Source organism: Guillardia theta, assembly GCF_000315625.1.
Source record: "Guillardia theta CCMP2712 unplaced genomic scaffold GUITHscaffold_107, whole genome shotgun sequence".
Classification (NCBI taxonomy): domain Eukaryota; class Cryptophyceae; order Pyrenomonadales; family Geminigeraceae; genus Guillardia; species Guillardia theta.
This window is the reverse complement of record NW_005434567.1, coordinates 139019-157487: the sequence shown is the minus strand read 5'-3', so window position 1 is coordinate 157487 and position 18469 is coordinate 139019. Positions and strand designations below refer to the sequence as shown.

General features: G+C 51.8%; 8 protein-coding genes across 8 annotated transcripts; 3 read left to right on the top strand and 5 right to left on the bottom strand.

The window, feature by feature from the left end:
- Positions 1-98: 98 nt before the first annotated feature.
- Positions 99-371, top strand: GUITHDRAFT_117250 (hypothetical protein; the record flags this gene model as incomplete). Its single annotated transcript, XM_005823518.1, has 1 exon — positions 99-371. One exon carries the CDS (start codon positions 99-101, stop codon positions 369-371), a length of 273 nt encoding a protein of 90 aa, XP_005823575.1.
- Positions 372-1147: 776 nt separating this feature from the next.
- GUITHDRAFT_117249 (hypothetical protein) lies at positions 1148-1420 on the bottom strand (the record flags this gene model as incomplete). The annotated part of the gene is made up of 1 exon (XM_005823517.1): positions 1148-1420. The coding sequence occupies one exon, from the start codon at positions 1418-1420 to the stop codon at positions 1148-1150; it is 273 nt and encodes a 90-aa protein (XP_005823574.1).
- A 2003-nt stretch (positions 1421-3423) lies between these two features.
- On the top strand, positions 3424-4592 carry GUITHDRAFT_145647 (hypothetical protein; the record flags this gene model as incomplete). The annotated part of the gene is made up of 7 exons (XM_005823516.1): positions 3424-3473; positions 3549-3600; positions 3657-3776; positions 3950-4000; positions 4082-4148; positions 4449-4497; positions 4547-4592. The coding sequence occupies 7 exons, from the start codon at positions 3424-3426 to the stop codon at positions 4590-4592; spliced, it is 435 nt and encodes a 144-aa protein (XP_005823573.1).
- A 3388-nt stretch (positions 4593-7980) lies between these two features.
- Positions 7981-8265, bottom strand: GUITHDRAFT_78799 (hypothetical protein; the record flags this gene model as incomplete). Its single annotated transcript, XM_005823515.1, has 1 exon — positions 7981-8265. A coding segment is annotated over one exon (285 nt), but the record flags the coding sequence as incomplete, so codon positions are not given.
- A 181-nt stretch (positions 8266-8446) lies between these two features.
- On the bottom strand, positions 8447-9331 carry GUITHDRAFT_78797 (hypothetical protein; the record flags this gene model as incomplete). The annotated part of the gene is made up of 1 exon (XM_005823514.1): positions 8447-9331. The coding sequence occupies one exon, from the start codon at positions 9329-9331 to the stop codon at positions 8447-8449; it is 885 nt and encodes a 294-aa protein (XP_005823571.1).
- A 3489-nt stretch (positions 9332-12820) lies between these two features.
- Positions 12821-13462, top strand: GUITHDRAFT_117246 (hypothetical protein; the record flags this gene model as incomplete). The annotated part of the gene is made up of 1 exon (XM_005823513.1): positions 12821-13462. The coding sequence occupies one exon, from the start codon at positions 12821-12823 to the stop codon at positions 13460-13462; it is 642 nt and encodes a 213-aa protein (XP_005823570.1).
- A 2350-nt stretch (positions 13463-15812) lies between these two features.
- Positions 15813-16271, bottom strand: GUITHDRAFT_117245 (hypothetical protein; the record flags this gene model as incomplete). Its single annotated transcript, XM_005823512.1, has 1 exon — positions 15813-16271. The coding sequence occupies one exon, from the start codon at positions 16269-16271 to the stop codon at positions 15813-15815; it is 459 nt and encodes a 152-aa protein (XP_005823569.1).
- A 695-nt stretch (positions 16272-16966) lies between these two features.
- On the bottom strand, positions 16967-17398 carry GUITHDRAFT_117244 (hypothetical protein; the record flags this gene model as incomplete). The annotated part of the gene is made up of 1 exon (XM_005823511.1): positions 16967-17398. The coding sequence occupies one exon, from the start codon at positions 17396-17398 to the stop codon at positions 16967-16969; it is 432 nt and encodes a 143-aa protein (XP_005823568.1).
- Positions 17399-18469: the final 1071 nt, after the last annotated feature.

The window sequence follows — 18469 nt, the reverse complement described above, 5'->3', positions numbered from 1 at the left end:
GGTCGTTCCAGAGCTTCTGCAACTGCTCCGACCGTCATGCTGACATCCCTCCTCCCTTCAAATCCGGACCTCCTTCCCAACCTCTTTCCCTTGCGACCATGACCACCGCCAGAGCCCTCGAGACCAAGAGCCTTCACTTCCTCGCCCTCCACCCTCTCCTCGGCTATCAGCCCGTCGACCTCCACATCCCCGTCTCCTACTCCCCCGAGGAGGAGAAGGCCTGCTTCGCAAGGCCTTCTCGTGTTGATCAGCGCAGCCTCTCCTCGTGCGACCGCAACATGATCAGGGCAGCAGCGTGGGTGCTGTGCATGAACGTGGCGTCGACGATACTTGTGGGAGCCATGGGAGTAGCGATGGGGATGATCCACTAGTAGAGGGAGTGCGCGGGTATGCTAGAGCGGGATGTATGAGTAGGAAGCTTTTTGGAGAACGGGGTGTACAGAGAGGGTAGTGTGTAACATATGAGATGGAACATGAGGTGTTGTTGCAATAAAGATATTTGCTTCGATTTGTTTCGTTTGAGTTTGTTGCCTGCTAGTGATATGGCAGGAGAATGTCTGGTCCAATTAAAGGGAATCCTTGCTTTACTGTGAAAATCAACATATTTCTAGCATCACATCTGACTGAGACGTCTGTCGTAAGCATAGAAAAACCTCGCTGTCATGTCCAAACCTATCGTGTTTGGAAAAGGAGCTCACTGCGACTCGGCTCAGCTTGCTACTCCTTAGTCGATGGCACTGTTTTCTCTTGCCGGAAAGATTCGATTCTTGCAACTCGCCGCCCAAGCTTGGAATAGGAAGCAGATTGCTGTCGTCAGTAATCTGTATGCTTCCAACATCAGTTTTTCTTGAAGAGCACGTTCGACAGGCGCATGCCGCTGCATGGACCAAATAAGACGAGACAGATTACACGCTGAGGGCACACAGAAAACCCAACCTGACCCAACCTGACAAAAAGCAGGCATGAAGGCCTCAAACCAGCGTGACAAACCACAGATTCAGTCTATAATCTCAGAGCAAACATCTTTATTACAACAACACCTCATGTTCCATCTCATATGTTACACACTACCCTCTCTGTACACCCCGTTCTCCAAAGAGCTTCCTACTCATACATCCCGCTCTAGCATACCCGCGCACTCCCTCTGCTAGTGGATCATCCCCATCGCTACTCCCATGGCTCCCACAAGTATCGTCGACGCCACGTTCATGCACAGCACCCACGCCGCTGCCCTGATCATGTTGCGGTCGCACGAGGAGAGGCTGCGCTGATCAACACGAGAAGGCCTTGCGAAGCAGGCCTTCTCCTCCTCGGGGGAGTAGGAGACGGGGATGTGGAGGTCGACGGGCTGATAGCCGAGGAGAGGGTGGAGGGCGAGGAAGTGAATGCTCTTGGTCTCGAGGGCTCTGGCGGTGGTCATGGTGGCAAGGGAAAGAGGTTGGGAAGGCGTCGGGAGGGAGGTCCGGATTTGAAGGGAGGAGGGATGTCAGCATTCTGGAACGACCTCTTACAGGGTCTTTACTGTACGAAGGAAGCTTCTCGATTGCTTGCAAACAGATTCTTAGTGCCTTGCTGATTAGAACTTAGTTTTATTCTTGTAGTAAAATACTACTGTAAGATATCCTTCGAGAGCCCAGCGTCCCTAAACCGCATCGTTCTGAACAGCATGCTGACATCCCTCAGCGGCCCCCGTTTACAATGTGACTCATGACTCCGATGACTCATGGTCCGACGGTCCACTGGGCCAAGCCGCGCCCGGCCCGTGCGGCCGAGTCGGAGGGTGAACCTGACTCCGGCTGTTCACTGAGTGGTTGGAGCCGCGGGGCCCGGCTTGACCGGGGCCGGTACGGTCCGGCGGCCGGCTTGACTCGGACTCGGCGAGGCCGGCCCAGCCGGGCGGCGGCGTTTGGAGATCGGACTGAGACTGACTCAGCCTCCGAGGCGCACTGAGGCGGCGGCGGGCCCCGCCCCGCCGGCCGCCGGGGCGCCGGGCCGGGGCGCGGCGGCTCAGCGGCTGTTGCGAATCATGGCACTGTACACGATACGGAAACCGCTTACGGCCCGGGAGTCACGGTTCAGTGGCCGGGCATTGCAGTGGGCCGCACTCCGAAGAGTCTGAGGCACGGTCACGCCCGGCCACCGTACTGCCACGGTCACTCGGCCCGGTTGTGACTCACAGGCCTGCCCGGCCCGCCTCGAAACCCGGGTGACCGTTCGACCGTACGGTCACTGAGTTCAACTTCCAGCGGGGCCGGTTTGACTTGGATCTTCAAGCCGGCGAACTTCCGAATCTGAGTTCGCAGCGGGGCACCGAGTCCGAGTCGTGCCGCTGTGCCAGCCCGGCCGGTCACTGAACCAGTAGCTGATTCTTGACTTGCCGCGAGTGCTATAGTACCCGGCCGCTGATTCAATGAATGATTCGGATTGCCGCGGGCGGGCGCCCGGCCCGGATCCGATTGCGGCCCGGCCCGGCGTGCAGCGGCGACCCGGCCGCCCGGCCGCCCGCGGGGGCCCGGCGGGCGCCGTTTCCAAGTTGCGGACCGTGACTGGGAGTCGGACTCAGTCCCGGCGGCCGCGCTCAGTGGCCGCGGCCCCGGCGTCACGGTTGCAACTTGAACGCTGGGCCCGGGACGAGAAGGGCAGCAAATGTCTAGTAGTGAGCCGATTAGTGCTTCATTTCAGGATGTTGCTAATACCCCCACCCCCTATTGATAGTGTCAACACCCCCACCCCGACCCTTCGAGCTCGTGCTACATCGAAAATGGTGAGAAAGGAGATTGGGAAGATGAGGAAGGGAGGGAGGGGTGAAGATGCAGGACAGACTTGCTGTGGGCGTAGATGGTGGAAACTATGCCAATGATGTCGTTATCGGCATCGATGTTGCATTGGCGCCTATGCATATGATGATGATGGTGATGACCATGATGATTGCTGTTGCGATGAACTGGAAACAAATAGTGTGGGAAACATGTTGCTTTCGATAGCCGTTGCCCGGAGATAAGTCGACATCGATTGCTTATATAGTTTTCGATGCCACTCAATGCATACTGCAACTTGTACACGTTTGCTATCACTCGCCGTTGTTGCTGCTCTGTGCGCCATCGCTCCCGGCGTGCACGATGTCTTATGTCGGCCTTTGATGTCCCGCCAGGCGACGGGAATGTTTGACGTCCTGAATGATGACATGGACGTGCACCAGCTAGCTCACACGTTCAGGTCTGCGACCTCCTTCCGTCTGCTCCTCCTGCTCCTCCTGCTCCTCCTGCTCCTCCTGCTCCTCGTCCTCCTGCTGCCCTGACTCCCGCCCTTGCTCCTGCCCTTGCCCCTGATCCTTCTCCTCTCACCCTCATCCTCGTTTTAAATCTCAGTCTTGTCCAACTTCTCATTGTTCCAGCTTGCGATGATTCCATGTACTCTCGTCATATGCAGCTGCTGATTCCTTTTCCCCTCCTCCGCGTTCCCTCCTCCCTCTGGTAGCCCTTCCACTAGCTCCACCCCCCCCCTTCCCCCTTCTTCTCTCTCCCTCCACTGATGACTCTGACTGACAGGTTCTACTTCATCGCAAACAATGACGAAGAGGACTCGCAGTCATCGGAGAGGGTAGGAGGAGGCGACACGGCTCGTGCCCTGTCCTGAGGTCTGACGTCGGAGAACAGGCAGAGAGTGAGCTTTACAGCACGCCCTCCTTCAACACGGTCGAGGAGTTCTGGAGTATCTACGACCATCTCGTCAGGCCAAACGAGATGTCAACCAACTTCGACTGCTGCTTGTTCCGGGTAGGTAGAGGGGGGACAGAGCACGGAGGACTAAGGACAGAGAATGGAGGAGGAGGACGAGGAGGAAGAGGAGAACGAGGAGAAAAGGAGGAGGAGAACGATGAGGAGCAGCGAGAAGGGAGGAAGGGAGGAAGGGAGTGCTATGGTGGATGGCAGTATGATAGCATTGACAGGATGGGATCAAACCGTTTCCCGACGACCCGGCGAACATGGGAGGAGGGAAGGTGAAGAGGAGGAGAGCGGAGAATGGGGAAAAGGGTCTTGTTTCTTTTGGGGGGGGGAAGACTGAAGTAGTTCCTTGTCAGTGGACGCTGAGGTTGAGGAAGGGTCTGGCGTCGAGGTTTTGGGAGGAAGTCATTCTAGCGTGCATCGGTGAGAGACAGGAACAGCTGATTGAGCTTGCATGTTTCCTTGGTCGGCACATCTTGACCCGCTCTCCATATATGACAATGTTGTCGTGAGATCTCCCCTGCCGAAGTTGTGGATAAATGTCAGGAAGCTGATGGAGTACGCCGTTGCGTTTCTCACTTGCCTTGTTTCTTTGCTGCTGCTGCTGTCCTTCACTTATTCATTTTCTCGTCCTTGGGTATTCCTCCTTCCTCCTCACAGCTTCGTTGCTGCTGCTCCTTGCGCTACTTCGTAGCTTCCTCTTTGCCTGATTTTATCCTACAGGCGGAGCTCACAACATGAGTCAGGATTTCTGCGGAGCAATTGTGACGAGGTAGATCTTGTGCTAACCCGTGTTCCTGCTGGGGATGATGCGACTGCAGCCGGCCAGAGGAGGATGTTCTCTCAGTATGGTGCGATCACCGGTGAAGCTCTTACATGTCTCTTGTAGTCTGTTGTTGCGTGCAATTGTGTGTTGTGTGTTTGCGTGCAGTGACAAGTGTGGACGGATTATTGCCTCGCTGTCTCGTGTTGTCTCTCGTTGCCTTGGATGTATTCTCACTCGACGCAACTTTTGCGCTGGTTCGATCTCCTTCCCTTTCTTGATTGTGCGTTCTCCACCTTTGCAAACAAATCTGTACTCCCCAATAGGTCAGTAATGTCTTGTGTACACCGCCATCACAATCTCGAATTGCATTGTTCCTTGCTCCTCTGCACCGTGCAGTGATACTAATTTGCTCGTGATCTAATTTGTTGCCCGTGATCTAATTTGCTCTCTAATCCTTTCCAGCGATCGACAGGGGACTCTGCGTTTGAGGAGGGCGATATTAGAAGTTTTGAGCCTCCCAAAGAACACAGTGGTGAGTTCAACTATCTTCCTCGTCTTGGTTCTTCTGCTGCAACGTTTCCCTCCTCCTCCTCCCCTCCTCCTCCTCCCTTCCTCCTCCTGTTGTTTGCTTCTTCTTTGACTTGCTGAGGTTGGCCCAGATCGAGTACAAACGACATTCATGCTCCCTGCCGCACGATGACGAGCCAAGAAGATACAGTGAGATGATGATAAAAAAGATGATGTTGATGTTGATATTGTTGTTGTTGTTGTTGGTGATGATGATGATGGTAATGATAATGGCATGTTACATCTTCCTTTTCTCTGTGCTGGGGTTTTCAGCCATTCAGTTTTCGCAATCTAAAACAGTTCCAATCAGGCATTCAACGGCTCCAAGATCTTAAGAATGATCGTAGCAAGGTAAGAAATTCATTCACACGGAATCTTCTTCGCTCCTCACTCCTGCGCCTGCTCTCTTTTGTTTTGCTCTGTCCTCTGTTGATTTTAATTTCCTTTCTTCTGAGTCGTTGTTCGTTCGGTCTCCTATACCTCTTTCCTTTTTCTCTCCCTCTTATCTTGACAACCCTTGTCTCTTCCCCGTTCCTTCTCCATTTCCCTCCTCGCGTCCTTGTCCTTACTGCCCTCGCCCCATCCCCCCCTCCCCTTCCCTCTCCACCTTCCTTATCGCCCTGCCCCCCCGTTTCCTCGCTGCACTATGATTCCCCTTTCTCCGCCCCCCCCCCTCCCCTTTCCGCTTCCTCTTCTCCGTCCTCCTCCCTTCCTCTCGCTCATGCTCTTTCCTCAGGACCCTCCTCTGTATGTTTGGGAAAGCTTGGAAGCCATGCAGGAGCTGCGTCCTCTGATGGGCCTCAGTGCGGGCAACTTGAGCCCAAGCACGGGGAAGGACAAGGAGGTCGAAGAGGGAGAGAGGAAGGAGGATCTCCAGGTGACTGTAGGAGGGGGAAGTTGCGGCTCTGACGTACTGCCAAGTTCACCAGCGTCGATGAAAGCTGAGGAGGAGGGGGAGGAGGAGGAGGAGAATGGGCGGACGCAGGGTGGAAGGGGATTATTCTTTTGAACGCGTGAAAATTGTCATGCTGCTACGATCATGTTGATGACGAGGAGGAGGAGGAGAAGGAGAAGGAGGAGGAGGAGGAGGAGGAGAAGGAGGAGGAGGAGGAGATGGAGAAGGAGGAGGAGAGGAGGAGGAAGAGGAGGAGGAGGAGGAGGATTTTGTCCGGGGAGGGGGTGTGGGCACTTGGGGATGGGAGAGAGGAAGGGATTTCTACATATCACTTATGTTAATAATGAAAACAATCACAGCAGAAACGAGAGATCCATTGGCTCCTGCTGCTCCTCCTCTTCAAGCTCGTCGCTTACGATCCAATTCCTGCTGCCTCCGCATCTTCATCATCGCCGTCATCATCACTCGCCGTCCTTTGGAGCCTCGCCTTGCTGCTTCTCGTCCCCCGCGGGGTTCTGCTCGTTGTCTCCCCGCTTTTGATTTCTTTCCACCTCCTCCTTCTGTCTCCGTTCTTCTTCCTCTGCTTCCCTCCGCTGCTCTTCTTGCTTCTTCCTTTCTTCCTCCTTTCTCCTCTCCTCATGCTCCCTCCTTTCCTCTTCTTCCTTCTCTCGTTCTTTCCTGGCCATCTCCTCCTCCTCCTTCTTCTTCGCTTTCTCCTTCCTCGCTTCCTCCATCTCCGCGTTTTTCTTCGCTTCATCTTGCTTCACCTGCTGCCTTTTCCTTTCTTCTTCTTGTTTCCTTGTTTCCTCCTCTTTCTTCTTCTCCTCTTCCCTTCTCTGTTCTTCCTTCCTCTTTGCCTCTCTCCTCTCTTCCTCTTTTACCTGCTCTTCCCGCTGTTTTCTCTCCTCTTCCTGCTTCCTTTCCTCATCCTTCTTGTCCACTCTCCTTTCCTCCTCATTGGCCTTCTCATCCTCGACAAGTACAGGAAGGTATCCAGGATGTTTGTCTCCTTCATCCATCTTCGCCGTGACATTCTTACCATCAGGATTGTTGACTCCCTTGTCCTCCTCTTGCCGATCGCTGAAGTAGAGCGGAGGAGGAGGACGGGTCTTCTCATCCCTGGGAGGGGCATCGACCAAGTCTACTTCGTCCTGGGACGAGACGGGAGGAGGAGGAAGCGAAGGAGGAGGAGGAGGATCTTTCCTCTCCGACAAGTCCATGGTCGGGTAGACAATGCTGGCGACTTCCAGTAAGTCGGATGCGAGCAAGGATATTTCAAACTCCGCCTGAAGCCTGACCCCCTCCTCCTCCGCCGCCACGACCAGCGTAAAGGTGCCAGGAGGAAGCAGGTACTCCTTCCATGCTGACCCGGGGATGTAGTCGGAGCTGCCGGCCCTGCACTCGATCTCCTTCACGTCCTTGTTGTCGACCCTCCGACCTGAGACGAAGAGGTGAAGGCAGACGGCCGGTAGCAGACCAGCTGCCTCCTTCCTCGCCAGCAGCTTCACCATAACTCGCTCCTCCGCCATGCACTCCAGTCGGAACATGGGGTTGTTGGGGAAGCGGGAGGAGCCCAGGGGACCACCGGGGAAGGGCATCTTGGACCAGGCATGGCGAAAGGACTTAAAAGTGCACATAGAGGATGCACCCGCTTGAAGGGAGGGGCAGTCCAGTGCCGGGGAGAGCGCTACGAGCTCGGTGGAGTAGGAGGTGATGGTGTAGCCCAGGGAGGCGGCGGGCCTGTCGACGAGGAGGACGAAGACGAAGGCATGATCGCCTGGAGGGCAGGGGATCTTGAGGAGAGAGTGCGAGGACTTCATGTCACTGCTCGCTATCGATCCTTCCGTGCTGTACACCTTGCGGCCCCATCGGAACAACTTCATGCCCACCCTTGTAGCGTCCTTGGCGTCAGAGTAGTGCTTGGAGAGAAGGAGCCATATCATGGTGTGGGCGGAGCAGCGGAAGCGGATCAGGTACTGAGGAGCGTCATCATAGTGGGTGCTGCAGGGGCTTGCCTTCTTCCATACCCCGTGCAAGCTGCGATGGTAGCGGAAGCGAGCTGGACTCCAGCTGCAGAAGACTGACTGGAAGCGGCTCCTGACGTCTGCCCATGGCATCCAAAAGACGCCGAACTTCTTGTCCTCCTCCAGCTTCTCACCGTCAGAGCCTAGCGAGCTCACAGCGTCGGCTGTCCAAAAGTTTGCGTCCTCCATGCTCGCCCGCCCCTTCCATCCTGCTTCCACGTCGGCTGACTTGAGCTTCAGCAGCTTCAACCCATTCACTTCCGCCGCACCCAGCACGGCAAAGGTCATTTCGGAAGGGATCCCTGACTGCAGCCCTTCCTCCTCCGAGCATGCCTTGCTGCGGACAGTGAACATTCCAGTGCCTTTCTTCACTCCCATGGAGATCTTGTTCCACTCCTGATCCACTTCCTCTACCTGGATCGCTGCGATCAAAGGAATATCAGATAAAGCTGGAAACGACAAGCGAGATTTAGAGGGAGGTTCTTTCGGAAGCGAAAGAGTGGTAAAGAGAGACAACAGAGGCATCTATCAGAATCAAACGACAACAGCGTGTGGGAGAACAGAAACAGCAGTAGCGGTCATTAGATCGCTCGACTTCACCTTCAACGATGCCGTCATCACTGCCGCTATCGACATTCTCTACAGGAACCGCACTGATCACAACCTCTTCTCCTCCTCCTCCTCCTCCTCCTCCTCCTCCCTCCATGGAATGCAGGTGGATCTCTTCAGGGATCCAACCGCACAGAGCATGAAGATCCTCACAGCTGGTCCAGCCAGTGAAGTCGTACGACCCATGAAGCTTGAAGTAAGCCTTCTCATACAGACAGGCCCAGATCTCTTCTCTGCCTAACGAGGACGAACACATTAGCTCGACCTCTCCCTCGCTCTTCACAGGGAGGAACTCATCGATGCAAACTTTTCTCACCGCCCCGTTCACCAGCATCTTCAGCACGTACCTGCCCGACCTGCTCAGCACTGGGATCCCCCGCACGTGCGGGTAGATGGAGCGGCTGATGAGACTCTTGCCGAATCGCCTCTCCCAGTCTGCGCAGACGCTGAGCGAGAGGGCGAAGCTGTGCGAGTAGCCCGAGCTCTGGACGATGACTCTCCCTTCCAAGGAGTGGAAGAGGTAGGGCGAGAGAAAGATCTGAGAAGGCCGACCCCAACGGGCATGGCTCTCCCTCTGTACCTCCGAGAGCTTCGGGTAGCCGTCCGGGTCCTTCCAGGCCGACCCCTCATAGTTCTTCTCATCAGCATCTGTTAGGAAGAACCTTTCAAAGAACTTCCCGTTAATCTGGTTGCCCTGTATGAGGATCTTCTCTACTTCCGCCTTGTTCACCCTGGCGAACACCATTGTCAGGCTGTTCGGATTCGGCCCCTCGTCGTTGGGATCAATGGCGGTCATGTTGGCAGGCACAGAGTACGCGTCCTCCTCCTCCCCTCCAGGCGCGCTGGGCAGGCCCAGGATGTTAGCATCATCGGCCGACTTGCCAGGGTTGTTGCCCTTCGTCTTGGTAGTGCACTTCTGAAGCTTCTGGAAGTATTCCGCCTTGTTGAGCGCAGCCAATGCTTTCTCCCCTGCCCATTTCTTGAGCTCGCCAAAGCTCTCATGCCGCAGTGCAGTGAATGTATCCGCTGCTTCTGTGTAGTACTGCAGGGCCAGACCGATCTTGAACCCCTTTTCCGCGTCCTTCGCCCTGCCCTCAATCATGGCAGCGCGTTTCCTCAGCTCTCTGGCATGCTCGGACGGATTGTTGAGAAGGTTTTCTGCTTCTTCCATGAATCTGGATCATAACGGAGTCATGTTGATTCTGGCATTTATGCACATGGGAAAACAAGGAATAAAACGATCATCGGATAGTGATCATCGTCGCTGAAAGCAGGAAAAGCACATAACGAAACTGCACATTGTGAAGCGTACTAGAGCATATCATGAAAGCGCATGATGAAACATGCGATCTAACGTACTAGGCAACGACAAGTGCGTATATATACACAGATGAAGCTATTTCTAGCTGCAACAAGACTTACTTGGACACGTGCTTCCTAACCAGCAACGCCACGTTGGCGTCCTTCTCGTCCTGTACAAGCTTGATAAGCTCCTCGATGCCCTTGACATACTGAGAGTGAGCATATTCCAGCTCATTTCTCTCCTTCGCTATTTGCGCTCCAGCAATGATCTTCAGCCCAGCATCATACCGCTCCATGGCCGAGCAGAGCTGCCCAGGGTAGCTGCCTCCGGGCAAGATGTAACACAGCACCAAACCTTCCTCCAGCAGGCCTCAACGAGTGGCGTTCAAGGTGGGAGAGCTGCTTGTCTGCTTCTACGTCCTTGTGCGATCTTCTGTTTCCCTTTGCTTCCTTTGATGCACCACTAGACGCCTCCCCTACTGCCTCCTCCCCTCCTTCGCCATAGCTAGCGGGCGTAACAAGGTGAATTTGGTAGTAGCTTTTTAAAGGAGTAGAGTGGTACAAAATGTATAAATGTGTGGTACTGTTTACTTGTCAACTTCATACGGGCTACACCACTTATAAAGTATTATTATACCCTATATAAAATGTACAAATAGAATTGCAGGGAAGGCACCAAAAATGGAGGTTCCGCTTCCAGCCAATCGCTGCTGCTGCTGCTGCTCCTCCTCCTCCTCCTCCTCCTCCTCATCATCATCATCATCATCATCATCATCATCATCATCCTCCTCCTCCTCCTCCTCCTCCTGTACACGTTGAGAATCATGATGACTAGCATGCTTGTCCATATAGTAGGTGGGTGGTGCTCATATATGCATGCTCGTCCGCACAAGATGGTTGACACTTGATTATAAATTCTCTTGTTGAGTGGTGGCTGATGAAGCACGGACCACATTTGATTTACTCCAGGATGATGAAACCATAATATCGCCACTCCCTTGTACGTGCTCGAAGCAGAGGCACAATTTGCATGTTATTCTCAAGCAACCCGCAAAGATTTTGAGAAACACACAAACACTCATCGCACTTACATCTTGCATGCAATGCGCCCTGCTTGCTGCAGACAGATATGCAAGTTGTTTCTGAGTGTTTGTCGTTATTTCACGTCGCAACAATCGTGTTGAGTCCCTGCAAGCTTTGTTCGCGACAGAGAGAGAGAGAGAGAGAGATCTAATCTTTGCATGTTTTCGCGAAACCATGTGTTTAGATCCATTTGGTGGCACGGCTTCAAGTTCCTCCTGATTTGACCGGATGCAGGGCTAAAGAGCAGTATCAGATGCATCCGGCATGCAGTCAAGCATCAAAGTACACATAAATAGGTTGTTGTTTGTTAGCATGACGTTTTGCGGGTTCACAATGACCTATTTGTTTATGCAGGATGTACTTTGCTGCGCAGAGCTTTGCTGCGCAAAGTGATTGACGTGTCGAGTTTCTTGATAGCACACCTGCGGGGTAGTCAAGGCCAACCTGCAGACTTTAACATGTTGAAACTATGCACTATCTAGATGCCCCCAACATTCTGTCTTGGATCCTTATTTGGCCTTAAGAAGGCACGTGCCGGTTTCTCACTTTATCATCGGAAACGATCACCGGCTATATCTCGGTGCATTGAAAACAAAGATGAACCATTCAGTACCCAAACAGTGTTTGAATTGCGCATCGAAAGGCTCTACCTACGCGCGTTCAAGTAGAACCTTTGGATGCTTGCTCCCTGTGTATTGACGTTCTCTTCGCAACCATCCTTTGCAACTGACATCCTGTACTGTGCTAACACATGAACGGTGCTTGTTCCACCAGAATGTGCGGCTCGTCTCCTGCGCACGAGCATCGCCTGCCATACCCGAACCGGATCAGTCATCAGGAGTCATCCGACTGTCTTGCTTTCTGTCACGTTCTGTCGTTGCGATCGCCGGTCTCGTGATCACATGAAAAGACTTGTTTTCGATAAAATCACGTCGCACTGACTTGTAATTGTACCGTATGACGACTTTTCGCTGGGAAAACCGTCCTATAAATAGACCCTACCTTTCGGTACGACATGACGCTACCCAGTACCCACTCAAACATCCTCAGAAGTACCGGTTCTAAAAAGTAGGTACCCCTGTATCAAAGGAGCAGTGCTCTGATTGATTTGGAGGTTAAGTAATAACGCCTCAAGTCTAATTATCACTCAACTCCTTTCCGCGCCGCCGCGCGTTAGATGGTGTGTATGGCTACTTCAATCTCCCCGTTTCTCTCCCCACGTCTGTCCTCCTACAGTCGATATGTTTTTGATCTCTCCTGTTCTTACGATTGCTATCAGCTCTTTCTTTCCTTGTAAGCTAACCACCGGGTGGAGACTGGAGTCTAGCTCTTGTCAAAATACACATGCATGGAACGGGTCTCGAAGACTTTTCCTCTAGCCGAGCCTTCCCTCTGAGTGAATTCTGGTGTTAAAGTGTTTTTGTACGTTTCTGAAGCAATATCTTTTTGTTCCTGGATGAGATCTGCGCCCTTGCTGATGAAAACGGCATTTGTCAACCCGCATGTCGTTGGTTCATGTTTAGCTGGTGTTGTGACCGTAATCTTTCTAGTGCGGGTGAAAAACACTTGACTGCGTGTGCATTTCCATGTTTTAGTACAAGATTTTTTTGAATAATTTGCATCAGGTACACCTTTACATCCTGAAATTTCGCCGTTTCCTTTCAACAACGCACATTATTGGCTGTACAGTTGCCCAGCACTGAAGGTTTGTTCAACCCAGTTCCATGAGAGAATTTGTTATGATAAAGGTTGTGCAGGTCAACAATGATCTGATCTCCTGTAATCGCTCAACCTGTTCTTTTCAACCATCGAGCATGCTGTGATCCCTTCAAGGACACTGTCAGTGAGAATGACAGAACCAACTGGAAGCGTCTCGGTGTTTCCGAGGCGCAGGAGAGGAGAGGACATGGCAGAAGTCAAGGAACCTGTCGAGCTGACGTATGAACTTGTGTCTCGCTTCTTCGAGATGAAGCAGGAGGACGCTGCCCAGCAATTAGGCTTGTCGCTTACGAGCTTCAAAGGCGCGTGCAGACGTCTCGGGGTCGTAAGGTGGCCGTACAACAGGAAATACAACAGCAAGCAAGAGGAAAAAGAGCTGCATCACTCTTCTTCTGATAGGTCTGAATCAGCAGACAATGACTCAAACAATCGCTACCAAGGAGACAACGAAGCCTCGTACATGGAGCTGCCGAGACGGGAGATCGGCGATGAGATTGCACAGCATGCTCTCAGCGATGATGCAGCAACTGGCGATCATGCCAAGGTCAAGAAAAAGAAAGTCAAGCGCGGGAGAATGCGGGACTCTTCTGCAATGGAGGTTGATGCCAATGAAGGGAATGTACAGGGAAAAGATTTTGTAGATAGCTGGGAGGAAAGTGACGGATCACAGACAAACAGGGCATCTCATACCGAGGTTGTCAAAGTCGAAGAAGAGCTGTATATGGAAAAGACTATATTTGACGAGGTAATTGAGCACGTACAAGGAAAATAAAGAGATGAGTACTACGAAGCAAGCTGCTTGACCCATCGATGTTAAGAAATGTGCATTTAGAGATGCGAATCCGAATAGAAGTGGTTGTAACTAGAAGTATGTGTATCTTTGCTTCGTATCCTACCAATTTTATTTCTTGAAGAAAAATAAGCGGAACATATCATTCCACCTTGCCAAACGAGATTTGGCATCCATGCTCTATTGCCAAATTTGTTTCGTGTTCCGTGCTATTCTTCTGCGTTTTGTGATAGTGTTGCCGCCTGTGATAGTGTTGCCGCCCCCTGAATTCATCTTCATGATTTTTGGGCTCAATATGTCCATGGCTTTCATACGTTCTCTAAAGAGTTTGAGCAAGACCACGATTTCCTGAGAGCGCCAGAGCAATCACTGCTGCGTTTACTAGAATAGGACGAGCACGACAGACTACTGCTGTCGGCTAGGACATGAACCCTATTCCCTACACGTGCGGCGCTCTATGTTGCGCACACAACATATCTCTACTATGTGACGAACCTCTTGCAGCACCGCTTTGAAGGAAAGGGGAGCAAAAAAAAAACAAAAAAAGAAAAGAAGAAAAAAATCAAAAGACGTCTTTTGGGGAATGAGCACGTCAACCTTCTGCTGGCCCCTTTAATTTTGACCCTTTTATCGTGCACTCAAATTTGAATGAGAAAATCAAATTTTGGAGCCAAATATCAGGGAGGAGAAGGTACCAGATAGGTGAAATTCTGTACCACAATCTCGGAATCGGTGAAACAAAAGTGAAAGTATTGCGAAACGTTTCTCATTCCGATAGTAGCGCGAAAGCATAGTGACGATCGCTGCAAATTCTTGCAAATCATTCCAGATGTCAGGGTGTCCCTGTCTTGTTGCTGATGCAGGATGAAATCTTTCTGAAATGGACTGGTATAAGATGAAGCAATAACCAAGACCTGGTCTCGCATGCAGACTTCCAACTAGCTACGAAAGGAAACAGAAAATAAGTGCAGACAAAAAAAAAATGTCAAACCGGGAATGTTAAAGGAAATGACAAGCAGCAATATACCTTACTTGCCTTCATTCTAAACTCAGGCGCATCAAAGACAATCAAATGTATCATTAGTCTACTTTGCATGAAGCTCGCATTAGGGAACAGGGGTCTCGTGTCAACAAGCGGTACTCAAACGCGGCATACATCTGTTATCCTTTTTCTCCAATGCAAGAAGAACCCGTACATACTCCAGTGGAAAAATAATGAGCCGCTCTCATTTTCATTTCGTTTCTTTTTCGTTTCCTCCTGCTATTATGCTCCTCCTCACCTCTCCTGTCTTCCTGCTCTTCCACCCGGTTCTTCAACTCTTCTGAGCCAGACTGGAGCTGCCCTCAACCATGGATGGGTCTGAAATCTCTTCAATATTCTCGAGACAGACACTCATTTTCATCACCGACTCGGCCTGGTCGTGTGAAGTAGACCAACTAGAGGACACCGGATTAACAATGGAGGATCTTACTGAGCCGTACAACATAGTTCTGTTAGATTTTCCGATCAACTCAATGGGAACAAAGATGCAAGAATGAAATAGCAAGATGTGGGTGCAAGGATTTCTCATCAGATTGGCTGAAAGACGGTTACTAGTCCACACAACTGCTCAATCAGCAGCCTCAGAAGATTTCTTTCTTAGCTTGAAAGTCAGTCCTTACCTGGCTACTCCTGAACTGGACACAGGATCTTACCAAGTAATGACAAGATGGTGAATGGAAGTTCATATCACGATGCACATCCTGTGAACGCTTTTTGTAATTTCTTTGGTGCGGAAGGATAAAGTTGATCAAAAGTATTGCTGTTCTGTTCCTTTTTCAAAGATTACGAAACTATTCTTTGTGCGGCAAACCTACAAGAAGCATCGAATGCATTAGATGCTGACCAGTAAACGGACAAAGTGGTGGCAATGTTTAACATGGGTCGCTTCAAATATGAAACCTCGCTTCGGACAACGTGTTTGCAAAACGCGCAAAAGAAGATAATGCAAGAGCAGATCTTGTGAGCGAGTTGAACAAGTAAGTTCTTCATTTGGAAAGGAAATGGTCTGTAAGTCCGACAGAAAAACAGCAGCGCAACCACCAGTTGAAGGTCTTCGCAGAGAATGAATGAATGCTTGCCGGGAAAAAAAACAGCGCTACTCTGCATGGTTCACTTTACCCTTCTTTCTTTGATTTGGAACAGCATGTTGAGATTGTCACAAACAAACCAGTAAAATGACCCAAGCTCAACCACTTAGCTGTTGCACTCGAACCCAGAAAAAAAGGATCTGCCAAGTTTGTCCTTCCAAGTTTATTTTTACACTATACAAGTACGTATCAAAAGGAAGTTCTACTCCACAAAACTGCTTACACTCATCAATCGTCTCTTCTTCCATCTCGATCCCTCCCCTGACTCCTCCACATGCCTCAGCGCCTCCTCCAGTAGCTCCCCCCAGAAGCCCAGATCCCCCTCGTAGCTCCCCCTCCCCTCCTCCTCGCTGCTCCCCTCCTCCCCGCTCCCCCCCTTCTCCTCCGTGTAGCTCCTCACGTACGGCCACTTCTTCAGCCCCACCCGCCTGCACGCCCCCTTGAAGCTCGTCAGCGACACCCCCAGCGCGCTCGCCACCTCCTCCTGCTTGAGGTGGAAGTACCGCGACAGGAGCTCCAGGCTGATGTAGATGGGCTCCCTGGGCACGCTGTCGTCCTCGCCCTTCTTGCGGCGCGGGAAGATCTTCACAAGAGTTGGACTGTTGTGAGGATCGGTTGGGAGAGGAAGCGGCGGGACGTCGTACATGATCGTGGAGGTCATTCCGGCAGCAGTCGACTCTGGCTGGCCGGCTTGGGATGGATGTTTTAACAGAGATGCGGGTCACGCGGACCCCTGACTGAAATGGAGTGGTTTCGATTCGACCGTCTCTCTTGGAGCGATTCGTTTCTTGCTTACGAGATGTGGTAACGTTTCGGAGTGTGTCTGACCCCCAAAAACCTCGTCGCTTCTGAGTTCACTGGCTCTCAAAATAGTCGAAAATAGTTTTTTTTACGCATGTCGACGGTATCCGAGGGCGGTCGGACGACAGTCACAGAGGGCACGGACTTCGGAACTCCGTAAATCTCAATGGTGCTCGTGACGTCGGAACCGTACGAGTACATCATCGTTACGGACCCTACGAGTATCACATACAACATCGTTACGAACCGTACGAGTATCATATACATCATCGTTACTAACCCTACTGCGAGTATCAAAGATGCATACGACCGCCCTGACTCTATTTTGAGAGCCAGTCAACCCAGAACTACATCAGCCTGGAGATCCTGTCGCGGTAAGTTGTACGAACATCATATGCTTCATTCGTTACGACAGCGACGATCAAATTCATACACCTCTACCACCATGAAAACAGACCCAGTGATGTCAAACGTTTTTTTGACAGCAAGATGTATATGTGCACACAAAACTTATTATTTCATACAACAATTCAGCCTGAGGAACCTCAAACGCATTCAACAACGAGGAAGCCGCATTGTTGTGTCCTTCGCAAATCCTAAGTCCTCCCCTGACTCCTCCACGTGCCTCAGCGCCTCCTCCAGTAGCTCCCCCCAGAAGCCCAGATCCCCCTCGTAGCTCCCCCTCCCCTCCTCCTCGCTGCTCTCCTCCTCCCCGCTCCCCCCCTTCTCCTCCGTGTAGCTCCTCACGTACGGCCACTTCTTCAGCCCCACCCGCCTGCACGCCCCCTTGAAGCTCGTCAGCGACACCCCCAGCGCGCTCGCCACCTCCTCCTGCTTGAGGTGGAAGTATCGCGACAGGAGCTCCAGGCTGATGTAGATGGGCTCCCTGGGCACGCTGTCGTCCTCGCCCTTCTTACGGCGCGGGAAGATCTTGACGGTGAGGGTTTGATGGTTGGTGGGGCTGCTTGTCATTGCTGGGTGGAGCATACGGTGTAGTTTGCGCATTGTTGTAAGCACTGACAATGTCGAATTTGTGTCTGTTTGTATTTCTTGCCTTTTTCTTGTATCGATCTGCGTTCCCCTCCTACTCAATTTACTGTTGCATGCCCCAATCCCGTCTTTTATATTCATTGTTCTGGCCGGCTTTTCTTCCCTTCACGCTCTCGAATCTTCGATTTCCTATGACTAGGCTTACGTAAAACTACTCTGTGATTGAGATATGAACGGATGGGGTTTTGCAAGATTGGGTCGCATGACCTCGACTGATGATACTACCTGAGGCGGGTTGGACATTGAGAACTCTTGCGGCCCGGGGGCCGAACATCAGTGAGTCAGCATTACTCAGAGATTGCCAGAGTCGACTCGGTGCTTTGGACTCCGGGAAATGCTAATGGAGAGTACCGAAGGGCAATCATCAATTTCCAGTCAACAAATTTTTGGAGTAATCATTTTCCATTCAACGAAAGTTTGCAGTAATCATTTTCCACTCAACTTTTTGAAACTATAAATCATTTTCCATTCAAAACTCCCCGTTTTCGACCGTTACACGTATCTATAACGGTCGTAACCGTATACTTTTGTAATCATTTTCCAACTCCATTTTGTAACTTTACCCCACCCCTCCACCCCCCTTTAAACACCCCTTCGTACCCCTCCCCAAGACCCACCCCTCAAGGCCCAAAGCAGCTACCCCCTTCATAACCAGGACTCGGTATCAAAAATACCGGTACTATCCCCTACCCTAGTGTCACATGTCGGGGTCGGTGGTCCACCCTACCCCTACTAGCAATCTATTAGTCAAAACACACCGGTGTTCCTCACATACCGCCACCACCCTTCCCCCCCCAATACAATGCTATGCCAGTACCCCCCCTCCCCCCATATTCCCTTTCAGATCATACAGTCAATTACACCGGTCTTCCCAGATCACCACCACCCCCTTTTCCCCTCGTACCCTCCCCAGGCCCGAGTCTGTGTACCATCCCCCCTAGCCGAGTACCTGCCTCCTTGTCATCTCCTCGTACCTGCCTCCTTGTCATCTCCTCGTACCTTCCTCCT